Below are 16,988 nucleotides of genomic sequence, written 5' to 3' on the forward strand. Positions count from 1 at the left end.
AGTAATAATGGATAAATTCTGGATGAAACCACATAAACAATTCCAAGACCACATAAACAATTCCAACACCAAGGTAAGACAAAGTAATAATATACAAGTTCTAGATGAGGAAAATTTTGAATTGTAAATAAATTTTATTCAAATATTTATTTTTCTTCTTCTGAAGAAATTTGATATTTTGGGGTGAAAGTTGTATATGCGAAAAAATGAGATAACTGCAAAGGATGAGAACTGAAAAGAGATTGCAGAACTTCAAAGAAACGTGTATCACATTGTATATTATGTTGCTTGAATCACAGTAATTTATATTAAATTATCATCTACATCACGATGATATATAAAAACTACTGTAATTAATTTTCTTTTTTGATTGAAATCTCTTGCGATGCCTTTGGGCTTTACAGAAATATTCATGAAGAAGGAGGGATCTGGGTTCGCAGAAAGAGGGAAATAGAGAGAACAAATTATAATGCGTATAATCTTCGTTGAACTACATTTACCAAAAATAAGCTAAATATAAAATGATTTTGGGAAATTAAAGTGCACAAGCACGATAGATTCAAATGGAATGTAAAATGTAATATTACTGTAAAAGAACCAAATATTAATGTCTCAAGTGTAAGAGCATTTGGTTTGCTTTTCAGAAAACTGGAGTTGGTTACACCTTGGGGTCGAGCTATATATACGTTATGCTTTTGAGGAAGCCGAATATACTCTGGTGAAACACTACGTGATAGTTTCTTTAAATATACGCAAATCGAGCTAACCAAATAGTGGGTTAATATTAAGTGGCTCATTCATTATACAATATTAACTGTTGTATTAATTAATTAAAGGTATATTTTTGAAATAATTATGCACCTTTAATTAGTTTATTGTTATGTTATTATATTAGTTAAATTTAAATAAAATAGCCAGGCAGCCATGCAAAATTAACGATTTAAAAAATATTTAATTCGTTTAAAGAAATTTCATCCTAAATCACATTTAACTGAAATCAGGTAGAGTAATTCTTAAGCATTCTTCTTTTACGTCCTGGTACAAGCAAAGGAATATCGTAACTGCGAAAACTTTGAGGTGTCATATTTCAACGGAAATATCTATTTAACTGTTCCGAATAAATTTGACGTTCTTTTAGGATGTCTGCACGTACGAACTGAATCAAAAACTCTTTTTTTCGAAAAAGGATTGTAAAATGAATTTTAAATGGCTTCAAACGAGATTTTTCGTGACGTCTGTAGATACATATGTATGTATGTATCTTGCATGACACTCTTATAAAATCTAGTTGCGCACCTCTCTTTTTTTTAATGCAATTGGAATAACTAGTTCTGCACTTCCCTTTTTCATTGCAATAGAAAATACCAGACGTATGCGTGTTTGTGTATGCAGGCAGAATGTTTTATTTGTATTTTATTCGTTATTAAACCTTATAAATTCATAATTTCAAGAGTTTGCTATACTATTTTTTCCTAGCATAGGATAATCTTTTAAAATTTCTTTAAAAAATTTACAATTTCTTAAATTCAATCCTTTGCAGATCAAGCTCAGGAGTTTTTAATTTTAATTTTAATTTTACTTAATATTAAAACTTAAAAATTTACATTATATATATATATTAGATAAATTTTTAAGGATTGGGTATATAGAGCCCTTTACCCTACATAAAAATCTTTTCCGGGCCTTTATTTTCGCAATCATTCCTTATAGTCACATACTTCCAAATACAAAAGTGTGTTAAGTAAAGAAAATATTCATGTTTTGGCAATGACAAATTTTTTAAAAATATATTTTCGACAAGCAACGAAATCTAACTTCTAATGCAGTTGTTTCCGGTTCCTACACTTACACTTGGAAAAGTTCGTTATGAAAAATATCCTTATATTCGTTATGAAAAACCAAAATTAGAAGTTGGACTCAGGTCCAACAAAGCTGACTGGGATATTCAATTTAAAAATGCTCAATTTTTTATATAGTTTTCACTTTACCTTAAGGGTTCGATTCATTAAGCTAAAATTATTCGAGGAAATAAGTTTAAATGAAGTGCGGCAAAAAGTGTGTATAATTTAGTAGGTCGTACAAGGAAGTCATTTAGTGTCGACATCAGTTTTTTTCTCCCTCTAAACGAAATGTCTTAAGTAGACTGGAATTATTCTGCTATGTGATGACTCTTTATTTCTAAAGCACTTTTCTATTTAATCTTACTTTGTGCCTATATATCCAGCTGTACAGTTGCATGAACCATCATAGGGATTGCAGATTCCGCCGTTTTCACAGAAGCAAGCTTGGCTGCAATTTTTCCCATATTTGCCTTGAGGACAAGTCAAATCGCAGCTATCTCCTCTCCATCCTAAGAAGAAAATATCCTATTATATTCTTAAAAAATATCGCTAAGAGTGAGTATATTTCTTACTCTCTATTAAAAAACTGCAAGTTTAGATCCTCACGCAAACTCCAAGTAATATTTTTATCTATTATGTTCTGAGCACAAATAGGTCTCTTCCACTAAATTTCAACTTGAAAACTCGAGGAATGTGCATATTTACCTTATTTCCTCATCTGCAAAGAACTGACTATAAAGAGCAAACTAAACCAAACTAACTTGCTAACTGCAACAAATTTTAATCTAACAGCTTTTCTTTTATTTGTATTGAAATTCTACTACGAAAATATTTCTGACTAAATTTTTAAATAATCATTGTAGAAATTTTTGAAGCCATTTTAAATCTCTGATCAGTAAATAATAATACAAAAACGCTTTCGCTATTAACATTTTGCACAAATCTTTAAAAGTCTGAGTTAAATTTGATAAATAAAAACCGTTAATACTTTTTATCGAATAGTTTTAATAGACATTTGTGCCCTCGAGAATGATTTTTTTGTATCTTGAATAAAAGCTTTAAAATGATTTTTATATCGCAATTTTGACATTCTCAAAGCATTTTGCTACTCTTCTGGATTTAGCATATCCATGCACACTTTCCAAAAATATGTAATTATAAAACTAAGTGTACATATATTTCTATAAAAATAAGGCAGATATTTCTGTCGTTGTGACTTATCTCACTTGTCTGGCATTAATATCAGAACGAGCCCATGAAATTCATCGCGGCAAGGTGTGCAGGATTCTGCCTGCCGTTGGCAAGAGCCTTGAGTACCACAGAGTGCAGTAGAAGTAAGCGGCACGCAGATCTGCCTAGCTCGAGGACGCCTTAACACAGTTAAACGTCCCAACCCCTAAAAACGATCCAAGGAGGTATAATCCTCCAGTCAAACCAGGGGGACAATTTTTGTTTCACACAGTCTGGGTAATTGCACACAGTTAATGGTGGACTGCAGCGCATCCACCTAAAATTCATAGAACACTTTTAGACATCGACCGCCCCTCAGTGTTGACCAAGGGGAGCCAAACCCTTAATTACAACCTTCGATATCAAGCAATGTAACGTCCCACAACAAAGGAGCGGACAAAATAGTACCATATGGTCAATGCCGAGCCTGTAAATATCACAGAATAAACGATGATTCTAGTCACTGTGAAGACTGTTAATTTTAAGACTGTTAAGACAGAACGCAGGGATTGCTAACCAGAAAGCCGAGATACCCCCAGTAGTTATGTGTACCATACAAGTGAAAGTACGACTTTGCTTAGTTCCGCCTTCAGTTTTGATGGAGAGCACATCGGGGGGGGGGGTGACCGAGCGTCTCCCTCTATCATCAACCTCTCGAGAGGACTTCCGGCTCGTCGCATATTTAGAGTGCCTCCTTGTCGCACAGACACTATACCTTTACAAACATCCATGCCTTTTCCGTGATTCAAATGCGGAGCCTTCGGTACAACAGTCAGGGTAACCGTATCGCGGTTGGGCGACGGAAGACCTTTCTGTGTAAGCAGGAACTTTGCTATAGTGAATCATAAAGACAGCATGGCCAGGAATTATGAGCTAATTAAGCGATACCGTATAAGCGGTGCTTAATTTTCCGTTGGCTTCGTTCTAAATCTTTTGGAATTAAAACAGTGAATAGCTGCATTTAGGAACTAAAGGTATCCTTAAAATTGCAGGAAACATTCAGTTTTTATATACTGGAAACTGCTATTTTTTCTCTTTCGATATCACTGGAGTTTACCTTAACGCAAATTGAGTTCATATGTGCTATAAATAATTCATATTTTTAGGCTGATTTTTATCGTATTTTTAGAAACGTATCAACCATATTCCGAAATTTAAAGAGTACTTTTTTTTCGTCTCTGCCGCTGCAGTTGTTAAATAATTCAATTTTTTAAAGGTAACCGAAACTGCTTAAAAATGGATGTAAAAAGACAAAATCTGATGTATATTTATTTCAGTAACAAATTCTAATTGATTATGAGTATTAAGTTAAATTAATTTATTTACCTGCAGTACACTGGCAAAATCCTGTCGATGGTACGCAGGTTGCTCCATTTTTACAGTTGCATTTTTTCGAGCAATTGTAACCCCACGTTCCATTCGGGCAAATTTTATCACATCTATAAAACAAGTATTTTCAGAAAAATTAACATATGGACAATACAACTAACAAACAGCTTTTCAAAAATAGAGAAGGAAATACTTCTTATATAGCATCTGCCACAAGTTTTCGTATACTTTAAGAATTTATAGAAAAAGTACTGTAGCCCGAAACTGAATTCGAATAAAAAGCTCAGTATTTTTTTCATATCATCTCCATGTGATTTTGAGTAAAACCAAACTTTTTTTTTAATACCGACTACTGGCTGATATTCTCTATTTAAAATTGAATATGTAAGGAAGCGTAAATAAAACACGTTCAAAAAGTGATCGTACAATGAAGATTTTTGTAAAACTTTCATAAACAAAATTATCACCTGCCCAGGTTTTTAATTTTTTCGTTTTGGTCACGTTAAAAGAATCAATTGGCTTTATTCTATGATTGCTCACTTCGTTATGTTTTATTCAATATTTAAAAATGGCTCATATTCACAAAGAAACAATGAATAACATTCAAAAATTGATCATTTTCCAACATAAGGGTGGATAATCGATCTGGATATCATTAAATTAGTAAATTTATTCCATTCTACCGCGCAGTATGTGATAAAACGCCTTAAAGAAGAAAATGGATCGAAACTACTGTAAGAAGAGATCACTCGGCACAGTTAACTCAACGTCATCAGATATTTATAGTTTGAAAATATGTGAAAAATCCATGTTTGAGTGCTATAAACATTTTTACAGAATTCACTGAAAGATATTCTACTTTGAAGGCTTTCCTTCACAAAATCAATAGTAAATAAGCAAATGAAAACAAATTTAACATTTTTTACAATGGACTTATAATTCTAAGGCGAAGAAAAAATGAGGAACTTAATCTCAAGACCTTGGTTGGAAAAATAAAGCATGGAGGTGGAGGTGTCCATGCGTGGGTGTGCATGTCAAGCATCAGGATTAGGTATTTTAGTATTTATTGATGGCATAATGAACCATTATCTTTATTTAAATATTTTAAAGGATAATTTAAAATCATGCGCTCAAAATTTAGGTACTGGAAACGAATTAATTTTTTATTAGGATATAGCAATTCTAAGCGTACGGCCCTCGACGTTCGCCTTTCATGTGTCTATAATTGTCCAAAAGTTCGGAAAATTCCACCTCATTTGCCAGATATAAATCCGATAGAACATATTTGGAGAGAATTAGAGTTTAGCATACGAAGACACAATATTAAAACGAAAACTGAGCAAAAAATAGTAATGATGGAAATACATTGATGCAAATATTACAAAATCAAAAACAAAACTAAACAAAACAAAAACGAAAACAAAACTGCTGAAGTCTATGCCCAGCCGAGTGTGTTTCCTTATTATTGGTTTTGCAAAAAACAGTTTTATTGTGTTCATAAAATAATTAACATAGTTTTGCTAAGACAAATTTATAGGTATCATTAAAAACTTCTTATTCTCAAATATCAATCTTTATTAGTGAAAGCAATATTTTACTGAAACTCGTAAGTGTACGAACACTTTTGAAAGCTTCTACAACTCTTTCTGTTTGTATCTACTTACCAGTAAATAAATCAGAGCGATTACATAATCCATGAAAGGAGAAAAATTTTAAAATAATCTAAAAGTAAAAGAATGCCATGTCTGAATAAATTTCAGAATACTTATTAGTATTGTTACTGACACACATGTCTTACTTTAAGTACATGTTTTCAAATATTTACAACTAACTTGCCTAAAATTTGCTTGAAGCTAAATTCATGTCATCTGACAAGCAGACATCAAATGACCTTTTTGTCTAAAATTTGTAATAAAATAATGCGCCTTCCATGAGAATATAATACGAGAATGTAATAAAGAATATAATAAATATTCATTATGGCCTTAAAATTAGATGAGAAACTAGGCATCTAGGAAGTAGAGTTTGCACCATATTCTTTTTTTTATATTCTAGACAATTTTCTGAACCACTAATGAAAAAATGTGTAACCACAGAACTTAACACACACAAAAATTATATATTAATTCTAGATGGTGAAAAGTAGGAAAAAATATAAATTTTTGATAAATCACATAAAAATCTTCGAAAAGCATAACACTAAATTCAAATCACAAAAAAGTCATATTTATAACAATATGAATATATATATATTCATACTGTAATAAATATGAATACAAAATTAAATATATATATACAAACACACAATATATATATATATATAATTTTGTAAATATACGGCATGTTATGCTTCAGTGAGAAAATAATCTAACATTAATTTACGTAAGCAAAAGTGTTTAAAATTATAGAGTTTATATGCACATTAATTAGATTTTCTTCGTTGACATTCTTTAAAATTTATTGGTGTTTTATTCCGAAAAAAGAAGGTTTCATGTTAAGTTTGCATAAATTCACTCAGTGTTAGCGCATTTCTCATGTCACAAACTTAAATTAGTTTTTATAAATGTGCTAAACCTAATAGATGAAATTTCCATATTTGCATAAAAAGGGGGTCATAATTTTTTTAGAAAGAAAAAGAGAAAGCTTATTGTGAAGCTAAGCTAGCGTACATTTTATTTAGAGGGTTTTATTCCTTAAAATCCATAGTTTCGATGACAAAACTGCTACAGAAAATTTGGCCAGAAATTCTTTATTATAAATAGAGATTTTATGAATTTTTCTTTCATTAGAATGATTTTGAAAAACGAAATTTAAATGGTTTCAATTTTTGATTAAAACACATGTTTTTAGAAAAAGATGTAATAAATGAAAACTGGGTTACCAAATTCCACAAAAATAGAACAGAATGTCTCTATTACATTAAATTTGTATCTTATTATTTAATACAGTGAATCTGTGTCAAATTATCCATGAATGCAAATTATTTTTGAAACGTATGATACTGTACAAATAAATCTGAATAAAAGATTATTTTTTAACCCATTCACTTTACGAGAACGTCAGCACTTCCCTTTCAATCTATACTAGTTTGGTAACATATTATTTAGTTCACTCATGGCATTCGTCGCTATGGTTTGAAGTTTATCACCGATTTTGAACCTACTTTCCTAATTAGCTATTGATCTCAAATTTTGTGCACACACCCTTTGTCAGATGAAAATGCGATTTGGTTGCGAATTTTTCAAAACTAGATTTAGATTTTTTTTATCCTATCAATTCTTATCAATGGGTTGAGTTTCTTATTGTCATATTTTAGTTATACCAAGGATGTTAGTTCCTTTTCTAAACCAAATATTTATCTATTTTTGACCGTGTTTATATGTTTCAATTTTTGACATGAACAGCGTTGACAGAAAGGAGAGCATGACTGTTGCATTAAATAACAAGTATTATTTCATTAAGTATCTGATAAATGTGCCGCTTCCATGTTTTAGAGAAACATAATCAATATGTTTGAATTAATTGCCGATGAGGTAAGATCGTGAACAATATTATTAAACATTATAAAAAATCTTTGAACTAAAACTAATAAAAATGCAAACCTACCGATTTAAATTTTATTATTTTGATAAGAAAACCAAATTAAATACTTGCTTTATGACAGATTACTTAAAGTGTTATTCAGGAGTTCATTTCTGCTTCTACACTTCAGCTGCGACTTCTTGAACTCTTGCTCTGCCGTAAAGCTTCTCGAATTCAGAAAAACAACAACTTAGGTGAAGAAAATTTCTTGATTCGGCATAGAAATTCAAATATTAGTAGAATTTTCTTTTTTTTTTTTCTATGATGACACTTATTTCATTATCCACACTCTAAGAAAATCAGGTACAGAAAGTATCTTATTTATGTCCGTCAACCAAACACCAATACAAAAATGTTCAAAGCTTTAATTATATTCATGCTGCATGATATTTTAATTGGTATGATGAACTGTGATAAAAAGTGCTGAGAGCGTAGAGTAGAGAGTTCTTTGAACTCTGACGAAACCTGATGCGAATGAGATTTTTTTAACTAAGATCTTGAAGCTCGTCATAAATCCAAGAAAATTATGTCTGCTTTACTGAAGCTTTAAATCTATATCTTCGAAAGGCCAAAAAAACATGACTGACCTCAAACAAATAGATAGTCTTTGTTCAGTTATGAAAGTAAAGCTAAAACAAAAGATAGCCTGTCAATAAATCTGCTGATTTTCAACCTCAGAGTTTGGTCTTATAAATGATAAACATAAGCATGAAAGCCTTAACAAACTGTCAAAGCTAAAAAAAGCTTATCTGAAATTAAGTTTAGTATTAGACTTTGTAAACCTATGTTTAACAAAAATTATGATTTTACTTTAAGTGTGCAATTTCATTTGCTCGCTACTTTTTTTTTACGCTTTTATTTAACGCTTTTCTTTCTACATCGTGTAAATTATGTTATGAATAATTTTGCTCACGTTTTATTTTTCAGCATAAGGCGTAATGATATCTTATTTACATAGTATTTTCCGTTATAAATATTTCCTCATAAGATATAAGCTATACTCGATCCTCTGCACTAACATGCACTCAATAAAGCTACGTTTGAATGCTGTGATGAACTAAAGACTAAACAGTTACCAGTTTCTTAATGGGTGCTTTCATCCCATACTCGTATTCTGACAGAAATATTCAAAATTTAATAATCTTATATTTTTTAAATAACATACTTAAAGCAATGAACTGTTAGCACCTACTATCCGTTGATTTATTCCATATGAATATAACATATATTTGCCTTGAAGAAAAGTGTCCAAAATAAATTAATCAATGTTGAAAAACCTTGCGAACCTTACCTTTGTGATGGTTAATTGGAAATTGTCTCTAGCTCAAAGAAATTGAAAACAGAACTTAGTCGTCATTTAGATCACCATGGATTAGAAATGTATTACAACAGGCAAAATTGATTGAAGATAGCATTGGTTTCAGGGGGTAGTTTGAGAATTTTCCTTTTACCATTATGAATGAAATTTCGTTTCATTTCTTAATTTGTAATTGATGTTTTAATTCCTTCATAGATATTTAGATTAAATCACAGGGAACTTATTTGTTAAAGTAGGTATTAAATTGAAGTAGCTTACAATGTTCCATAGAAACCAGGTCTACATTTACAAGAACCATCCACATGATCACACATTGCGCCATTTTTGCAGGAACAGTTTCGGTTACAGTTTTTCCCATACTTGCCGTGTTCACATTTCACATCACAGTTCTTTCCTCTCCATCCTAAATGCAGAAACATTAAAGATAAAAAGGAGTAAGAAATAATATAGAATATATTTATATTGTATTGGATGATATAATTGTAGAAATAGTTATACTTTCTGATGTAGAAAATGTATTCAAATTAGATCTTCTCTCACTGGGTTCCGAGCTACCAATGCTAGACAGATATGTCAGCCATTTACATCATAACAGCGCGAACAGTGTTATATAATAATATTTACGATATTGTGATTCCTTATATCATATTATGATTTCTTACTTACCAATATTATGATAAAATATTAGGATTTAATATGACATCACGATTCCTTACTTATTGGGACTACGATAAGGTATTATGATTAAATAGCCTAGTATAGTCTTTTGCATTTTTCTTCACTTAAGGAGAGACTGGGAAGAGGCATGAGACTCAATCGAATCCAGCTATTGTCTACCATATTTTATTGGGGAAGATATAGCAAAAATTATTGGGCTTTTCGTTCAGGAAACATTAAAGATCAATTCCCCAGGAATTCATCCATGGATCAACAAATGCTAGCTAAAAGTGCTAACTGTTTTACACTACAAAAGCGTTCATGGGATGTATTCATTAATTCCTTACAATTTCAGTCATAGTAAAATTTCATGATGCTATCAAAGAATGGAACTTATATACAGGCTGTTTTAGCACAGTGGTTACAACTTTCAGGAAAGATAACGTATTCCTAGACAACGGAAAAGCACACAGCAATACCGCTTTTCTGACGCGATAGTAACAACACAAAACACGAGAATGGACGGTCATAAATAGGGTGAGAAAGCATGTTCATTATGCTTAGTACAGCAGAAACTAAGAAATAAGATTAAAAACAGACAATGATCGTCATCCAAAAAAGGTGTTCGAAATTAAGCCCCGGACGGTGATGCAGACCTTACATCTCCGGCACATGGAAGATCTGATGAAATACCAGACGTGTTCCGAACTTCCCTAGCAGCTCCCACAATGCATGCAACAAGTTCTTTAACACTGTTGAGGGGGATTTGTACAGCGTATTCCCAGAGGAAGTAGTCAATGCAAGTGAGGTCTAGCGACCATGCTGGGCAATGTACCGGCCCACCTGTGCCGATCGGTTTTTGAGGATACGTTGCATTCATGTACTCGTACACCAACAAAAGCTGTCGTATTGTTTTAGCTATACTATGCATAATAAACATATTTTCTCACACTGTTCGTATCCTTCCTTTCTTGAGTTTTGTGACGTCACTATCGCGCCAGGAAAGCGTTTCTGACCATGCATTGCTACATGATTTTACATCTTCTAGTTTTATTCCGTCTCTCCTGAAAGTTTGTAACCGCTGTGCTAAAACAAAACATTCTGTACTGTTTTAGCACAGCGGTTACAAAATTCATCTGTTTTTACAAACAGACTATCTTTTTAATACTAAAACTGTTCCTCACAATCGAGTGTAATTATGCATGGGAATAAAACGAATCAAATATTAACCACGACAGAATGCAATTTTGAAATAAGTAAATCAACTGAATTAAAATATCTTTCTGCATTATTATTTTGTGAAGTATTGTAGCCTTTAGTTTTGAGTGAAATTTAATGTTATTCTCTGAAAGGAAATTCATATACGAATAATTTCTGTGCAAAATAATGCCACTTACAGTGACTGCAAAACATAACTTACCAGGAGAACATTCGCAAAATCCTGTAGTCGGTAGACATCTTGCTTCATTTTTGCACGTGCATCTGTTTGAGCAATTATATCCCCATGTGCCCTTTGCACAAATTTCATCACATCTGTGAGAGAAAATGAGTTTAGAATGAGACAAAATATAAAATTGGAGCAAACGTATTACCAATGAAAACTCATTTCTGATTTTGCTCTATGTAACATTGCCCATACAATTGAACATTTTAGACACGATGAGTCAGTTCTTGAATATTCATCATTCATTCACATCATGATTTAAAAATTAATATTTAGAATTTATTACTGGAAGAGAATTTTTATTGTTAAACAATTTAAACTGATTATGCTAATCTGTAATCTTTATGAGGTGGGATATTCTGAAGCCAAGGTTGCCATCAGTATGACTAATTATGAATTCAAGACGATTACAAAATGGAGCAAAACGGTAATCTCTTTTTTAATAAAAAGATATAATAGGTTTGTTGAATTGATCTGTCAAACTGTTTGACGTTTAAAATCAACTCTTAGATTGTTTACTAAATTAAAATAACGTCTTCATAACTGTTTTCAGATACTAGTAGCCCTTGTAGTATTTTGTAGGACTCAAAGCGAAATACGAAGGCACAGAAAAATAATCTTTTATGCTTTAAAATAAATAAGTGCCACTTCTAGATACTAAAATTACGCACTAGTATTCTAATTACTACAAGTATGCATAAGACAACATTTTTATTCAAAACTATAAAAGCTTATCAAAAGCTATTGTAATCTGCATGGTAATAACAAAAGGAAGTAGGTTTAATAAAAGATTTAGATAAAGTTCGATGATTCATTAACTGAATTCATCCTGCTGTTCAAATCACTTTTGAATTCGAGATATCCAACTCCATTCCATTTGTCAATGTTCTGGCCACAGGCGTTGAATCTAACTTCAGTATCATATGCCTTCATCAGTTTGGCCCCAACGCTCGAATCAGATCTTATCATTCTGCTGTCATTTTGTGAGCTTTATTTTATTCTTTCGTTTACCAGGCATTCAAATGTGCATCTATAAATATGTATGCTTCAATAAATTAGCTCTTGATTAGAAACTCCAATACATAACAGCTGTTACAACTGGTTAAGGTTTCCGATCTTAAATTATTAACAAAACGGTTTAAAAATAATTCACCTCAAAAATATCAACTACAGATTTGATTACAATAATTTATTAGTTATTCTTTTCTTCCAGTCCATTAATCGTAAAATTTCATGGATTTAACATAACTTTCTTGTCGATTTCGTTCTTCTACATATTTCTCAATTTGATACTTCACGATCTCATCGCAGATATGAAACCAACAAATATCAATACAAGTTTTCACCATTATGTCTTAGTAGACATTGTTCAGTCTTTAAATTTCCTTCTAAAGAGCATAAAAACAATTAGGTAAAAAAAAATGTTTTATTTGGTCAAAAAACCACATTCCGTTTTTCTGTAGCAAGACTTATTCAGAAGATGTTTTCTATTGGGGGATTAGATGTACTGCAAGCATTTCACGCCCCCAGAAAAAATCTTTTTGCTCAATATTCCCGATTCTTATCCTCTTTACCATCAGATTTTAAAGTTGTTCTTCGCTTTTCGTTCACATTTTAGTCAATGGATGACGCCAGCAGCTTTGTTTTCTACCATTTAGCCATAACCGTCTCGAAATTCCGTTTATTGTTCTCTCGTAGACACGTTTCCTGTTCATCATTTTCATTTTCGCCGCAAAAGTCAAAAGTTCATGAAATGAACAGTTTTCCAAAGGGAATAGTATTGGTAATGCCGCTCAGGCGGTATAGTGCTTAGGGGAGCCTGACTGCGCTACCGAAGGGCCCCGGGCTCGAATTCTGGAGAAGGCATGGATGTAATCTTCTATCACTTTATAGGAGACAAAGATGACCCACCTATTAGGTGGCTCCATAATAAAGAGATCACCACATCTGGCCTTGGAAGCGGCCGATGCTGGCATAGGCAAGTGCTCACCATTAGAAAAAATAGTATTGGTAATTGTATCTAAATGCAGGGACGGCACTGGTCTCTTCCCCCCTGGCGCAATCTGCGAATTCAAAAATTCTGCCGCCCGGTTCCTTCCTACATTCTAAATATTTTAACGTCTGGATTCTAAAAATCTAAATTCTGCCGTCTGGTTCAGTAGCCCCGGCTGCACACGTTCTGGAGCCGGCCCTATCTAGATAGCTTTATATGAAAAATTTAAGTAAATTAAAAGCATTTAAGATGTGAATAAAATATGTATTTGCATACATACCTTTAACGCAAAAATAAAAGTTTGAAATACCAAGACCACTGAATTCATCTTCACGAATACTGTTACTTAGTTCCATGATTAATTGGTTTGACCTACCTTTTTTTTTTTTTTTTTTTTTTTTACAAAATCTTTGTCAAATCAAAATAATAATTTACAAATTATCCTAAAGCTCCGCAATATTTATCGAAATACCAGCTAATAATCAATAGAACAATCAAAAGAATTTAATTTATCTAGAAATTGAGAAGAAATCCTTTTTGAATGGATTGCACGTTCATCTTTTAATTTACATTCATTCATGTTACCTAGTAAGGTTAAATGTTTCCTTTCGTAATAACAATTATTTATAAAATATTTCTACTTTATCCAAAATTATTATAACATTTCAAATGCTCTTTTGAAGAACTGCAAATCAAACAGAATAATAATGAGATATGCTAATGGAAAATTTATTTAATGAAAAAAATTAATACATTATAAAAGAAATTTTAGCTGAATTTTATTCAGAATTTTAAAAATTGATTAGAAATTTTAATTTATTACTTTGATCCGCGGAATCCAGCAGTGCAATTGCAGGAGCCATCTATGGGGTTGCATGTTCCGTTATTCATACACAAGCATTGCTGACTGCAATTTTTCCCATATGTTCCGTATTCACAAGGGTCATCGCATCTTTTGCCTCTCCATCCTGAATGAATATAAATACAATTTTTAGCTAAGTGAAATTATTTTATTTGACGTATGTTGTTTTAACCATAAACTAAACTTCTAGCTAGTAATTTCGGACTGCGGAATGAACTAACTAGAATTTTAAGAACTGAATTTCGAAATGCATCCAAATCCATGCATGGCATAAGCGTTTATTTGGCAAATTGAATACATATACAAAGTAGAAACTAGAGAAAACTTATGAAATTATATACATCACTTTGCGTTTCAATATACATTCAATTAAATATTGTGTAATGTATTAATTACTATACGTATAAGCTTTATGTTACATCATATAAGGTGCTGTAGAGTCATTAAGTTATTTTTGAAGAAGAAAACTAGAAAAATGTGCAATGATCTCGCCGGGACGCATATTTCGTAAGTTCACATCTGAATAGTCAACAAGGTGTGTGGCCTCTAGAAAGGATCAGTGGGCTTCCAGTAATATCTCTGTCATTTCAAATGATTTTTGGCGCGCTTTCAGCAAGATGGTTGAAAATGTTTTGCTGTGCAATTTCCTGTACAAAATAATTAAAGCATTCCCTGTGAAAATTTTCAGTGCTTAATTACATATATAAATAATATAAGTCTAAGGTAGATCGCATAGTTTCATATGTAAATAATGCAAGTCTTAGAATTATTTTTTTCAATCTATATGAAAATGATACTCTATAATGATAACCAATGCACAGTTTTATTAAAAATGAACTTTCCTAATTTGCATTCCTACACATTTAGTGTATTCTATTTCACATTAATAACTGTTCACTCTTAAATGTATTGGTCTGCGCAAGAAATATTCTTCAAACAGAATGATTTTATCTTATTCACAACGAATTTATTTATATTATTCATATATAATTTTTAATATTAACAATATTTATAATCAGATCATTCGCAATATATTCTTTGAAACCTGCACTTTCAAAATCAAAGGAATACAAGCAATGAGATTAGAAAATACTAGATTCATCGTAACATTTCCTGTTATTCTCAGCTCAGTAAAAAAAAAATGATGCATTGGAGTTCCTCTTAACTACAGATGCTTGTAAATGCATAATATTCGAGGCTAATTTTAGCTTGAGTCATTCTCTCGATATAAGAAGCTATAATATGTCACCAATGTTAATCCGAATATCCATTGCGTGATAAGTTTCACGAAAGTCAAATGTTGAAGATTCAATAAACTTGTAAAATGAAAGCATGATGAGATTTTCTACTAAAATGATTTATACGCCATAAATTTATAACTGCGAAACAGATGCAAAATAAAACGTTTACAACATGCACTCATACGCAGTTTCAAAGTTTCAGCCTCACAAGAACAATAGAAGGTCATGGGTCCATTTTTGAAACCCCTCCCTCAGTGGCGATACTGATGTGCACTTATGAATTATGCCGCCGGGACTCGAATTTGAATCTCTCGAATGCGAGCCGAGTGTGCCACCGTTACATCAAGAAGGCATGTAGGAAAGAGGGAGAAAATACCTTATATATCCCCCTTTTAAAAGGCGACTAGTTATTAAAGGACACAGTCACCAAATACTGGCGGTGACGAATTATTTTCCACCACCTTTTAGTTCGGGGGCCATTTGTAGATTCATTAGAATTTGTTCAAACAAGGAAATCGAAGAAGTCTGCAATTCCATCGCCGGGACTCGAACCTGGATCTCCCGAATACAAGCCGAGAGCCCTACCGTTACACTTTACTACAATTTTTGTTTATAAGGAGTTTTAAATTTGTGTCTCTATTAAATAAAAGTAAATGGAAAGATTTCAGATGCAAGTGAGTTTTAACCCTTTGCGGCACAGTGTTTCCAGTCTGGACACACCTAAAAATTTCCTTCTGTACGCACAAAAAAATTGAATGAAAAATGAATTATAGGTTACTATAGGTTACTCTGAACCTTCTATATTTATAGTAGCTGGCAGATCAACACAATCCAGTCCATATATTTTAGCCATGTTTAGTTTTTTAAGACCCTCATTTTTCAAAGAAATCTTCCAGATTTTTTAGGGTATAAAAGGAATAGTTTGAAAAGAAATTTCTATCTTATTTTTTTGGCTGTATGCTAATCTCCTTATTCTATATTAGTTTTAAATTTTTACCTTGAAATCTTACGTAAAATCAAACGGTGAACCCTAGGTGTGCCCAGACCGGGCTTACCGATAATCTAGGACAACTGAGAGTCTGTATTCGTTTTTTCTCCGCATCTCATCGGTCAGTTCATTGACAACAATGCTCGTTTCAGCACTCTTTTCGAAGCTCTATTCAAGCAGTGTGCCCACTTTGGGCCCACCCACAGAATTAAAACGATAAGTGCTATCTTCACAAAATTTTACTTGCGTATTTCTCTAGGCCTAATTAGACTGCCTACCTTTTTTTTTTTTTTTTTTTTTTTTTTTTAATCAAAACTCCAACTTTAAAAGGTAGCGAGCCTGAAAGGGTTAAAGGCTACTTTTTTATAACTAGCTGCTACAGATTTTCAAATTATTATTTACTATTACACTAAACATTCGCCATTTAGTGTTATTAAACATAATTATCCACGAAATTTATTTTACAAGTAAAAACTAAAAGTTAAGCACAAATATCGTACTTC

At 32.0% G+C, this 16,988-nt stretch overlaps 1 protein-coding gene across 1 annotated transcript in view; it reads right to left on the bottom strand.

Moving 5' to 3' along the window:
* Positions 1–16,988, bottom strand: part of LOC118181778 (uncharacterized) — a 288,201-nt gene that overhangs the window by 169,843 nt on the left and 101,370 nt on the right. The window contains exons 13-17 of the mRNA XM_085818801.1: positions 14,218–14,362; positions 11,378–11,490; positions 9,559–9,703; positions 4,398–4,510; positions 2,206–2,350 (exon numbers count right to left, since the gene is read on the bottom strand). Of these exons, the coding sequence (XP_085674927.1) occupies positions 2,206–2,350; positions 4,398–4,510; positions 9,559–9,703; positions 11,378–11,490; positions 14,218–14,362 (661 nt within the window). The remainder of the gene's footprint in view (positions 1–2,205; positions 2,351–4,397; positions 4,511–9,558; positions 9,704–11,377; positions 11,491–14,217; positions 14,363–16,988) is intronic.

This window comes from Stegodyphus dumicola, chromosome 6, assembly GCF_044657685.1.
Source record: "Stegodyphus dumicola isolate Sdum_Otavi_A_Nest chromosome 6, ASM4465768v1".
Classification (NCBI taxonomy): domain Eukaryota; kingdom Metazoa; phylum Arthropoda; class Arachnida; order Araneae; family Eresidae; genus Stegodyphus; species Stegodyphus dumicola.